Source organism: Octodon degus, unplaced genomic scaffold (assembly GCF_000260255.1).
Source record: "Octodon degus isolate 3935 unplaced genomic scaffold, OctDeg1.0 scaffold00001, whole genome shotgun sequence".
NCBI lineage: Eukaryota > Metazoa > Chordata > Mammalia > Rodentia > Octodontidae > Octodon > Octodon degus.
In genome coordinates this window covers 9,267,577-9,280,287 of record NW_004524577.1, presented here as the reverse complement: position 1 = coordinate 9,280,287, position 12,711 = coordinate 9,267,577, and the positions used below count along the sequence as shown (strand labels likewise).

Here is a 12,711-nt window from a genome sequence, read left to right as displayed (position 1 = left end):
AGACCCAATACTATTATGGACTACTGGACTCTTAGGATATTTTGCTGAGTTCACACACCTATAATATTTAAATGATGGAACTAAACAAAAAAAAGGGGATTTAGATGAATGTCTACTTTGTATCTTGTGTATTCAAAATGGTTAGGATATATAGCTACATTCTCTTAATTCAAGGAATAGAGAGATTTGTTCTAATAGTGTTTGTAAATAAGGTATCATTTCTGCACCTTGTACAACAACCACTAGGAAGGCAGTATGCAATGTTATTGGAACTGTCCTACCAATTTAATTTGAAACTGTCTCATTGCTATTTCTCAATAAAATTATGGAAAAAAAATGCAAACCTTCTGGGGCTGTTATTTCTATCCTAGAGTATCCTTGGAAGATCCTCAAGGCACTTGAATACAACTGCCATCTAAATTAGGAACAATTTTTAAGCAACACCGATTTTATGAAGCAGTTTAATTTCGGAGAGGTTGAAATGTGAAGACTCAAGTGTATTTATAGATAATGAAATTGGCAAAAATAAAATGGGTTGTGTAACTTCCAAAAAAACCCCAACACTCCAAGAGTAGTATCCAATTCTGAGTTTTTAATCTCAACTCCATGGGCAGGCCCAGGCCGAGTAGCCAGGGGCCCGGGCTGTTCTCCTTTCAGGCCCCACAGCCAAGTGCCGTCTCGGTTTCTCACTTCACATCGCCATCCTGGGGTCCAGCTCCCTCCTCTCGTCAATCCTCGATGGTGACACCTTCTTCCCAGCTTCCTCTGTGCCACTTTGAGGGACACCTCCTTTACAGCCAACGCATCCTTAGGTTTTCTCCTGGGGCAGTCAGCCGTCTAGGCTGGGGCTCTTGCCCCCTGACTCAACCCCCATCACCACAGCCAGCAATGCCTCTGTAAGAGGCCCGGCCTCCTCACCTGCTGCCTCCACGAGCCCCACAAGGGCCAGGGCCCGCTTCCTCGGGCACCGCTCGGGCCCCAGTGTCCAGCGTGCACAGTGGGCAGCTAGTCGGGGCCGGCCCAGGCGGAATACCTCACCCACTGATTCTGGGGTACCGTCGGGACCCAGGTGGATGCGGCCCACAGCTTCTTCCAGCTCCTCCTCAAGCCCAGGCAGCAGAAAACGGCCAGCAGCCTCTAGGGCCTCCTCAGCCTCTGAGCCCAGCAGGGACTGCCCTGCTGGAGGCACGGGCCCCAGTGCAGCCCCACAGCCCCGGCAGCCATGCAAATGATGCAGGATAGGCCAGGCCGCACTTGGTGACAGGCCTCGCAGGGGCACCAGGTCCATCTGGGCTTCGGCAAAGCTGCCGGACAACAGGGCCCTGAAGAAAGGGGAGGCAGCTGCTGAGGCCGCTCGCAGAGCAGGGAGCTGAAGCCCTGAGTCCAGCAGGAAGTACAGGTCAGGGGCAGGGGTGGGGGTGGGGCCCAGCAAAGGTTCATAGAGACAAAGGGGCGGGCGGTCTGCATCCATGGGGACTGCAGCTGGGAAGGCCGGGCTCATGGTAGGAGACACCAGGCCTTGCAGGCAAAACAGGGAGTCTGCAGCGAAGAAGAGGAAGAGCGGGTGTGGAGCCGGCCGAGTTAGCGCAGTGAGGAAGAGGCGGAGGCCGCCCTGGTCCAGAAGTAGTCTGCGCCAGAGAGCGGGCTTCCTGCAGGAATAAAGCGAACCTGTCAGCTGATGCACAAGGCCGGGTCTGGGGAACAGAAACCTGGCTCCCCTTAGCCTGACCCGGCACCCACAGCCCCCTCACCGGCAAATGAAGGGCAGGGTCAGTGCGCAGGCTACTCGATCCTCAGTGCTCCCGGAGAGCAGCAGGTGGGTGAGGGCACCTACTCCGAAGGGTGACTCGGCCTGGACAGTCAGGTTCTGCAGCAGCATCTCACCTGCAGGACGGGCAGAGTGGGTCAGCTGGGAGCACTGCAAAGCCTGGTGTGGGACAGGCACAGAGGGGACCCTTGCAAGGGACAGTGGAACTTCAGGGTGACACATCAAGGCGCAGCAGGGGGCAATGACTGCAGGCCTCGAGGTGTGTGGGGTGAGGACGCTAGAACTAGAAACCAAGACCAAGAACAGAAAGTAGACGCTCACAGTGCAAGTCCCAGCCCTCCAGGACTGACAGTCTACAGGGAGAACACAGACAGGGCAGTCCCAACAGGGTTGGAAACTGTGGCAAGGCCTTAGAGAACGTGGTGCGTGGCCTGGGTTCATAAGCCAGTGTGGACAAGGTGGACCCCAGAACAGAGTGGGCAAAGAAGTAGAGACGGGGGATGAGCCACTGCTGGAGCCAAACCTGGCATCCAGTTACCTGGGCCCCAAGGTTTGGAGAGGGGACAGGATATAACTGTGTGGGGGGCTATGGAGCAGAAGGGAGAGCTCTGTGCCCTCCCCTTCTCCCAAGGCCCCCAATACCTCTTGGGCCACAGGCTACAGAGGACAGCGAGAGGGCCGGTGAGCAAAGGGCCAGGCAGAAGACAGTGCCTCTCCTGCAGGGGTGGCAAGCTAGGAGACGTACATATGCACGTACCCAGCTCTCGGTGCTGGTTTCGGCGCACGGGCCGGGCCCGGGGTGCAGGCCAGTCCTCAGGTGAGATGCCGAGCACGAGCCAGGCCCGCAGCAGCGCTGCCCCGTAGCTTCGCACGAAGGCCTCGAGGCAGGCGGGGTTGCAGGTGAGGCGTGCCAGGATGCGGAGTGCTCGGGGGCTGGGTGGGCCCGGAGCACCTGTCACATAGGCCAGCAGGCCACATAGCGCCGGGCCAGTCACGAGCGCCCCGCTGGGGTCAGGGGCCTGCGAGAAGCGGGACAGCAGCAGCAGTGCTGGCCCCTCCCGGCCCCAGGGCTCCTCGGCAGCAGCAGGGGCAGCAGGGCTCCGGCCCAGCGTGCGCAGAGTGCATGGCGTCCTCAGTGAGGTCTTCCCGGGGGTGGTAGGGACAGGGTCGGTGGGCTCTGGCAGTGGACAGTGCTCAGGAGACCAGTCTGGAGAAATGTCACCAGCGTAACCCTCGGAAATCAGCCATGACCTGCAGAAGGCAGAGAGAAAAGGAGCCTAAACCCAGAGCCAAGCAAAGGAACAAGTGAAACAGGAGCGTTCCTGGGGGAGGTGCGGGTGACAGGCAGGGGAATGTGGAGACTCAGAAGGGCGGAACAGCCTGGCCTGGTGGCGCACGCCTATAACCCCAGCACTTAGGAGGCTGAGGCAGGAGGTTTCCAAGTTTGAGACCAGCCTGGGCTACAAAGTGAGCTCAAGGCCAGCCTGAACTGCAGAGTGAGATTCTGTCTCAAAAAGACAAAAAGAAAGGATAGAATAAAACCAAACCTCACTCACAATGCCTGACGCCTCTCATGTGCCAAGCACTCTTTTAACTACTGGGGAGAAGCGTGGGCCAAAGCAGAATTCCTGTTCTCCTGGAGTTTATGTTCTTTCCAGGAGAAACAGATGACATATGCAAACTGTATGGTTACTGCGACCTCAGTGAGGTGTGAAGTGTTAACACAGTGGGAAAAAGGGCACTCAGCGGCAATGGCGCAGCTGAACAAAGGCCCCATGGAGCAGCACAAAGGCTCACAGGAAGAAAAGCATCTTAGGTGAGCACAGCAGAGGCCCAGACAGCACCTTCCTATGGCGCCTGAAAGCCAGGAAGGTAGCTGGAACGAGGTGGGGCCAAGAAGAGCCGCCCTGGTGGAGCCACAGGGCGCACCACAAGGCTGACTCTCAGTGACCACTGCTTGGTGCCACGCCAAGGACAAGGTGCCCTCGCTGCACCTTTACGGTGACAGTGATGCTGTGGGATATGCAGGCTGCAAGCTCCCATTTACAGCGCAGGGATGAGAGGCTCAGAGAATTCGCTGCCCTGGACGTTTCAGCTTCTAAGCAACGGTAAATGAGTAAGGACTTGGGCACCACCGCAGATTACCATGGTAACCAGTGCACCTACCCTCTCCCAACGAGCCTCTCTGGACCCCAAAGCCCAGAGGCAATGCAGGGCCAAAGCCAACAGGAAGATCACTCAGGAAAGAGGAGGTCTGTTTAATGGTGACTCAGAAATGAACAAGGAATCAGTGAGAGTTAGTAAAAGCCTTCCTGAGCTACAACAGAGGTGAGGGGAATGAAGGGACCCAGAACAGACCCCGCCCCGCAAGCCCAGAGCCGAGGACTCGCCTGAGGCTCCGGAAGCCTCCAGCCTCTGCCCGCTCAGGGGTCCGTTCCTCTGGGAAGTCCCAGGAAGCAGCTTCTCTTCCTTCCTCTTCCTCTTCGCCGGTGTCACCACACAGTTGCCCAGCCAGGAGAGGCACAAGTCCCAGAGCCTGCAGCCGGCCCAGGGCCCCAGTATCGTAGAGGAAGCCCACCAGAGCGGCCACAACTCGTGGATGCCAAGCACTGGCACGAGGGTCCTGCAGCAGGCCCATCAGGAGCTCAAGGCCACCAGCATCCCGCAGACGGGCTCGGTTGATGGCTTCCCGGCATAGGAGGCACACAGCCCGCACTAGGGGCTGCTGAGAAGCTGGACTGGCCCCGCTGGGGCCGCGGCGTTGCCGGAGCTCACCAAGTAACACCTCCACACCACCAGCATTGCCCAGTGCAGGCCGTACCAGGCCCTGGGCACAAAGGTTGGCAAGGATCAGGATGGTTGTTTCTCGAACCAGGCGTTTCGGGTGAGAAGCCAGGCTGACAAGTGGGCCCAGGCCCCCACCCAGACTGAGCTGCTCGGCACAGGCCCGGGAACAACCTCGGCTGAGTTCCAGCAGGGCACGCACCAGGGCTGAGGTCAGCGCGGGGTCGGGGGCAGCGGCCAGGAGCTCGGCCAGTGGGCGCACAGCTCCCTGCTGTGCCAGGGCCAGGCGGTGCTGGGGTGAGTCCGCCAGGTTGCGGAGGGCACGCACCACGCTCTGCAGGCACTGAGAGTCCTGGCAGGCAGTCAGGCTCTCCACGAGCAGGGGAACAGCACCTGAGGGGAAAAGAGAGGACATGGAGTAAGCAAAGACAGACGCCCGCCGGCTCCCGCCCCAACCCTTGTGAGCCCCAACCTCGAGCCTTCTCACCAGCAGAGTGGATCTCGCCACAGCTCTCTGGTTCCATGGCCAGGTTCCCCAGCGCGCGAGCCGTCCGGTTCTGGATGCTGTCTGTCTTCACACACTGCAGAATGGTCACTGCAAGGGAAGCGTGGTCACTCATCAGCCACCTCAAGAACGTGGCTACTCAGCATCAGGACAGGCCTTGAGACGATGCTAACACACGAGCTGGGACCGGAAGCCTAAATAAGAATCTGCCAGGCAGGGGTGGTGAAGGAGGGTGTGACTCGGCCAGAGGCTCCAGCTAACACCAGGTGTCTGCGCTCCATTCTCAGGAAGAGCTTCAAACGCCAGGGTACCGGGACAAGATCCAAGTGGGAGGGCACTGGAGGCCACCATCCATGGGCTTGAAGAAGGGAACTGACATAATACAGCCTAGCACTCTAGGGCGCGGGGACACCTTACAGGAGAAAGGCACGGGGAATGGGTGTGAGGCGGAAGCCATCAGAACAGTGCAGGTAGGGGCCGGGGAGATGGCTCAGTGGAATAAGCGCTTTCCTGGCAAGCACAAGGGCCTGAGTTCAATCCCTGGTTCCGCCAAAAAAAAGGAACAGTGTAGGTGAGAGAGGACGGATGCGTCCACTGCCTGCTCTGCGCAGCAGCCTCTGAGCACGCGGTGGGAGCTGGCATGGCAAGAAGTGGATGGATTCCAGACATGTTACAGGCAACATAGTAACTGACAAGGGTTAATGCAATGGTTAAAATCTATCATTTACTGAGAATTTAGGAATGTATTAGGCACCTTGTGAAATACATTATGGTTTAAATACGATTACGCAAGTTTTTGTGGTTTTTTGTTTTTTGTTTTTTTTTTTGCAGTACAGGGGATTGAATTCAGGTCCCTGCGCTTGCCAAGCAAGCGCTTATTCTACTAAGCTATCTCCCCGGGCCCTATGCAAGTTTTAAATATATTAATGTTTTACTTTATAAAAAAATTAAGATTTTGTCCAAACTGGCAAAACTTCAGCAGATGAGCAAAGGCGTGCTGCCGTGTTCCCATCGTCGCCACAAGGGGGTGCCAATTTCGGTGGTATAAAGAAAAGCTTATCTTTTGTTGGGATTTGTTCTCAAGGCGAGAATTCCCGATCGTTTGAACTACCCAGCCTAAGCTTTGTCCTACAGTGCATAAAAAGTGTATTCTATTTTCTCCCCATTCTTAATTTTTGAGGTGGCTATCCCACTTCGGAAGAAATCCTAGAGCGGGGGAGCGCATGGCTGTACACACAGTGGTCAGTGTCTGCTAGGAACGTCATAAACAGTCAAAAATGATCCGAAAAGTCATCAGCTGGTCTCCATCTGTTCAGAGGCAAGGGCACAATGTCCCTTATTTTCTGGTCTGAGAGGTCTCGGCCATAAACTACTAGGACAGCAGGGACATCACGGGGCACGACGCCTTGGGAGACGGGGTCACAGCACCGTCACAAAGCACTGCTCCCGGCTGGAACACAAAGAGCTCCCGCCTGCGGACGCCCACACCCGCAGGGAGGCGTGGATGGAACCTTTCTAGAAAACGGGGGCGGAGCACTTACCTAACGAGAGAATGCCCCCGAGTCTGCGCACTTCGGCCCGGCACGCCCCTTCCGTACAGCAGTTGGCTAGGATGCTGAGCGCCAAGTCCAGCGTCTTGCGCAGGCGCACTGGAGGCGAAGGCGAAGCCGGCGCCACTGCAGGCGAGGCGGGGCTGGGGGAAGGGGAGGCGGAGGGACCAGCAGAAGCAGCTGACGCAGCAGACGAGGGGGCGGAGCCTGGGCCTGCGCACGCCGGGGCGGGGGCCGCCGCAGCCGCTCGCCGCAGCAGAGCGAGAAGGGGGCGGAGTCCGCCGCGTGCCCGGAAGCGCTCGATCCCCCCCGCTGCTTTGATGTGGCGCGTGCGAAGAGCCAAGAGCGCACGACCTAGGGGTGTCTCGTTGGCAGCCGGGTCCTTTCCCCCACCAAGGCCCTCCCCTGCCGCCGCTGTGAGCTGCGCGAGGCAAAACGAGAGCGAGTCCGTGAGGGTCGCTTTCGCAGCCGCCATCTTGGCTCGGGCCTCAGGCTCCGCCCCGTCTCTCCTGGCTTATCCGGGAGCGGAACTGTGAGGGGGAGGCGTGGCCAGGCTACTCCTCCCCGAGGGTGTTTAATTGGCGCAGCCGCAGTGATCCCTGGAGTCGGAAGTTGCTGGTCTTGATTCCGGAAATGCGGTTCTGGTACAGTCGCAGGCGCTTAGCGATTGGTAGTCATCAAAGCTGTTCGTGGACCTGACAGGCGCGTGAGATGCGTTCTGGGATATGTAGTCTGCGCTGATTTGAATCTGTTTAGAACATAAGATTGGTTTTAAGGGGACCAGACCTTACTTTTCTACTATAAATTTATACTATTAATAGTACCCCGCTGCGGATCTCAGTACCTTTGCCTGAGAGATACAGAAAGCAATCTATGTGTTTACTCACTTGGTATGATAAACAGCAAGGAGTGTATGTGTGTGCAAAAGTGTCAAACCAGGATTTGCACCCATAGGATGCTCCATCTAAGTTTTGACATATTTTTACCTGAGCATCAAAGAGGGTCTAATCCACTCCAGGATTTGGGGCGGGGGAGTCCTTTGATTTTGCTGATAGAAATAGCCCAATTCAGTACAATGGCACATGAGAAAATAGATTTACGAGTTTCGGAGGAGGTCAAAGGTGGGTCATCAGATTACTCGTGCATAGATGATGAAGAAGATCCATTATGGTAAAATACCTGCTTTCATAATAGAAGAGTAGTGTGGATGTGTGATGGCGAAGACTTTGACATTGGTCATGTGAGCAAAGTCCCTCTGAGAATGAAATGGAACAAGAATTGATGGATACACAAGGAATGCCGACCTCCTTGATTCAGATGATAAAGAAAACAGCAAAGTGAAAATATGTTTGATTAGTCCAAATTTTGTGAAATGGCCCTGCACCCAAATGGAACTATCCAATGTGAGAACTAAGCCTGCAAATATAGTGCGGGTCTTGGCGGGGGTCAAATGTATCAAACAGAATGCCAGTGCTACCATCCAGTGTTGGAAATTGTAACAGACAAGATGCTGTGAAAAACACAAAGGTTGAAGGACAAGTAGGATGTTCTGTATGCACCAATAATCATATTCATCCGTGTTTCTATGGCACCTCACTAGCTGAACTGAAAGCATTTATACATCTACTGTTCTTAGCGTGGATTTCTTACAGTGATCACAGTAAAGACTTACAGAAAAGTGACGGGTCAAATATGGCATAAAATATGCTCTTGTAGATATGAAGGCTTACTGTGTTTTTGATTTATATATTTATTCTGGAACTTAGCCACCAAGTCCTTATTTGTATAGTAATAAACTGAATGATGTGAGCAGACTTCCTCCCATCTCCCAAACTAATTGGAATGTGACATTCAACAGCTGGTTTGCTAGTTTCCAGTTGATGTTATATTTGTTAACATTGACTGCCACAGAAACTGTACACAAGAACAAAAGAGAAAGTCTAAATGAAATGTTGTAATTTCAAAAATTGGAGAATCATATAGTACAATCTTTGCATTTCAGAAAGATTTACATTAGCTTCATATATGGCAAAGAAAAACAAACTGGTACTGCTGATGTCAACATTGCCCCATGGGGTTGGGGAGATAGTGCAGCAGTCTAAGTGCCTGCCTGGCAAGCACAAGGATCTGGGTTCATTCCCCAGTAATGTGTGTGGTGCCAGCCCCAGAACCCTGGGTGTGCCAGGGGTATGGGGCCCGCCTATAATCCCTGGGGAGGCTGAGACAAGAGGATCACTATGAGTCCAAGCTGCATACCAAGACCCTGTATCAAATACATGCATACGTGATTTAAAACATTTTTTAAAAAAATTAAATATTGCACTATGATAGAAATATTTCTAGGGAAACCTCAACAAGATGGAAGCCTGAGATGGACACAAAACCAAAGATGGAGTAGATGCTGTTGATGAGTTATGCAGCAGCTATGATGTCTCTTGAAACACAAACCACTAGCCAATGGTTTTGTTTTACTTGATCCTGAACATGTGTGGCATAAATCATTTGATATTTTTACAAAGAAAGTAGCAAGTGCAACATTTAGAGAAATTTTCTTAGAGGACTGGAACTGGAACTCAGATCATTTACAGCAGAGAAAAACCCAGGTGCTTCTGCCCAAGGAACTACACAAAAAATTGTGGAGCACGCTGGTGAGCTGATGAGGGAACAAGCAGGGGCAGCATCCCCAAGACCCACTGTGACAGCAGGAAACCCCAAACGATGTCGTCTGTGCCCTCCAAGAAAGGACAGGAAAAGAAAACATACATGTTATCAGTGTAAGTGGAACTTGTGTATGGACGTGCAGTTGTCATCTGTGAAGCCTGCCTTGGGTGTGACAGTGGTATTTTCATTGTAGTCCATATAGGAATTTATTTCTGATGTTGTTTCTTAGACTTTGTGCACTAAAAGCCAGTTGATAGTGAAAATTTTGATGCTTTTTATTAATATGCAATAAATATTAAAAACAATACTTTTTGTACTTTTAAGTACCCATTGTTTAATATAATAAAACTTATAAAATTAAAAATTCATCAGTGGAAATATTCTAAAGAATCGACGTGAGTCTGACTGACCCATGGCATGTCCTCAGGAGTAACCATCTTTTGTCCTTCAGACTAACTTGGTCACCCCCAGGTCATCTGGAGCCCCAAAATACGAGCTGGAGAACCCCTAAGCAGGCAGGTAGTGTCAAGATCCTGACAGTGGCTGAGAACTGGGGAGCTCTTGCCCAGCTGGGTGAGTGAGGATTAAACCCACCACGGATGTTCGCTGCCACTTCCTAGAGTGCCACGGCATGTGGACCTTTCTATTCCAGAGCTGGAACTCTCTAAGTCCTGAGTGTCCTTTGGTCTGCTTTTGCTTGTGAACTGAGTGCTTGGAATCTAGGAAATGGGGTGCATGTCTCCTGCAGTGGAATCCATGTAGCCACATCTGGACAGGGCAGATCTGCAGGAGGACCAAGCTCAGGATTCCCAGGACAGCCCCCAGCCCCTGGTAGTTCCTGGATGTGGGAAACCGCCATGCTCCTCTCTCTTGAGAAATGAAAAGCCCTTGCCTCGATCTCTCCCTGACCTCTCCTCAATCTCCATTCACTGAGATGTGTAGAGAGAGTCCAGCTCAGGCACCAGTGATGTCACCAACAGCCAAGTGGCAACAAGGGAGTGAGGACAGCCCCCGTGTTGATGGCTGGACTGGAGGCCTGAGCAGGAGCTGCAATTCCAGGGCTAAGACATGAGATTACATCTTAAATGAGGCCGTGGGACTCGGAAAGAATGATACCTTCCTGGCAGTACAGATGCCAGCCTTGCATACTTCAAAACTATCTGCGCATTGCTAATTGAAGGCCTCTGTGCCTGGTACGGCTACACAGTCTCGTCTATGCACTCTGTCGCAGCACCCCCCACCTCCCTGATTGATGCTAATAAAAGTCGTGAGCTTTTAAGCTTTCTTTTTATTTTATTTATTTATTTATTTATTTATTTATTTGTTTAGTGTGCGTTTTCATGTGTGTGTGTGTGTGTGTGTGTGTGGCGCCAGCTCAGCCCACCAGGGGGCGGAGCTGGCTGGCATGTGGTGCTGCGGGATTGAACTGTGGTCCCTGTGCTTTGCTTTGCTAAGCTTGTTCTAAGTAGGTGCTTTAGACCACTGAGCCATCTCACCAGCCCCAAAGTCATGAGCTTTTAGAAACGAGTCCTTTTGTTCCACAGAAAACCACTAGGTCATCCTAGATCTCCTCAGCTACAGAATGTTCTTTTTTTCTTGTGCCATACTGCTGGGTGGCTTAGACTGATACCCTCAGTAGAGGCATGGGCACCAGGATTGCGAGGCCCCTAGGCAGTGCTGCTGGTCCTGTAGTACTTGTGTAAGTCAGGATTTGGGGAGCAAGCCCCTGCCCAAGCAGTGTAATAGCAGAAGGTTGGGGGTGGGCATTCTTCACCTCCAGAGGGGAGCCCAGGGAAGGCTGTGTTCTGGCAGAGGGACCAGAGGAGTTGTGCCTGGGACTGTTACATAAGCACTGAGGTGTGTAACCCAACTGAAAGGTCTCAAATCGCAGGAGACAACTATCTTTACTGTTGAGGCTACCAGTGCAACCCAGGGCGAAAGTAAAGGACCCGGAAAGCTATAGGAGTTAAGGGGATGCTTCGTGGCATTTCCAAGCAGAGACAAAGTCCACATATTTGTCATCTGTCCTTACCCTCCTAAGCTCCTTAGGGTCTTTCCTATATCAATAGAGGAAAATATGAAGATTCATTTGTCCCTGGGTGTTGAAAACTGAATATGACTCTTTCTTTTGCCATTGACAAAGGATGTTCACACAAATGCCTTTCTTCTTTCTTTCTCTCTTTTTCTTTCTTTCTTTCTTTCTTTCTTTCTTTCTTTCTTTCTTTCTTTCTTTCTTTCACGGGATCATGTTTAGTGGTGCAGATTGGCTTTGAACTCAATATGCAGCCCAAGTTGGCCTCAAACTCATAACTATCCTCCTGCCTCAGCCTTCCAAGTACTGGAGTTACAGGCACATGCCACCATGCTTTGCTGAATTTATTTCTTAAGTGTTTAAAAATATCTCCTTTGGGCTGGAGAGATGGCTCAGTGGTCTAAAGCACCTACTTGGAACAAGCTTGGCAAAGTACAGGGAACGCGGTTCAATCCCCCAGCACCACATGCCAGCCAGCCCTGCCCCCTGGTGGGCTGAGCTGGCCACACACACACACAATAAATAAATGTAAAAAATAAATAAATAAACAGCGGAATATATAAAAAATATATATATATATATCTCCTTTATGTAATCTTTATAGCTTCTTGTGGAGTCTCCATCTGACAGAACCTTGAAGCACAGAGACTAACTTGCTAGAGATAAGGCTTAGGTTCAAACTGAAGCAGCCTGAACCTGGAGTTCATCATCTTAAGTAGTCAATATACTCCAGGAGTGAAGAACAAGGGGCCTCTGGGTGTTTGGAAAATAATTGTCCAAACACAAGCTCCCAAGCTCACGTACTCAACTCTTTGAGGAAGGCCTCATTCCCATCAACAACTTTGTATCAACAACTAATCAATGAATGGATTAGTGAATCTGAGTTCTAAGTCAGTGGTTTTCTAAGCCAGTAGCAAATTAGGAAAAAAATTTCATCTGTTCCCTTTCCACTCCCCCCCCCCCCGCCTTTCTGCCCCTTCTGAACAATTAGATCAAGGCCTCTCAGGGCAGAGCAAGACAGGTATCTTCTAGAAATGAGATACAGTGGACCACAGCATGCTCTCAGGCCCTGGAAGGGTGAAGAAGGCATCCAATATGAGAGGGTGACCTGGTGCAAGGTGGCAGCCTGACAGGGTCACAGGCCACTGATAAAGGAAGGAGGCAGCCTGTCAGGCCTCTTTAGTTTCCTACTTCTTCTAGCCAGACCCCTTTACCTTGAACTATAAACTCATCAGTGGACTAATCCATCCATGAGTGTAAGATCCAGTCACCTCCCCAAAGCTCTTCTTACCTCTGTGATCACAAGTCTTTGGGGGTGGGGACACCCAGATGTAAACTGTAACACCTTTCTGTTTTCTTCTTCTTCTTCTCCTTCTTCTTCTTCTTCTTCTTCTTCTTCTTCTTCTTCTTC

The 12,711-nt window shown here is 51.9% G+C and overlaps 1 protein-coding gene across 1 annotated transcript; it reads right to left on the bottom strand.

The window, feature by feature from the left end:
* Positions 1 to 587: 587 nt before the first annotated feature.
* Armc5 (armadillo repeat containing 5) lies at positions 588 to 7,103 on the bottom strand. Its single transcript, XM_004623173.3, has 6 exons — positions 6,599 to 7,103; positions 5,040 to 5,147; positions 4,159 to 4,945; positions 2,526 to 3,019; positions 1,752 to 1,884; positions 588 to 1,649 (listed from the first exon to the last, which is right to left on the bottom strand). Exons 1-6 carry the CDS (start codon positions 7,080 to 7,082, stop codon positions 830 to 832), a joined length of 2,826 nt encoding a protein of 941 aa, XP_004623230.1. The 5' UTR covers positions 7,083 to 7,103; the 3' UTR covers positions 588 to 829.
* Positions 7,104 to 12,711: the final 5,608 nt, after the last annotated feature.

Bases quoted from the DNA above. Each gene is read 5' to 3' on its own strand.
- Armc5 (XM_004623173.3), bottom strand. From the start codon at position 7,082: ATGGCGGCTGCGAAAGCGACCCTCACGGACTCGCTCTCGTTTTGCCTC. The intron at 5,148-6,598 runs GTAAGTGCTCCG...CTTCCCTTGCAG, and splicing joins CGGGGGCATTCTCTCGTTAG to TGACCATTCTGCAGTGTGTG. The intron at 4,946-5,039 runs GTGAGAAGGCTC...TTTTCCCCTCAG, and splicing joins TGGCGAGATCCACTCTGCTG to GTGCTGTTCCCCTGCTCGTG.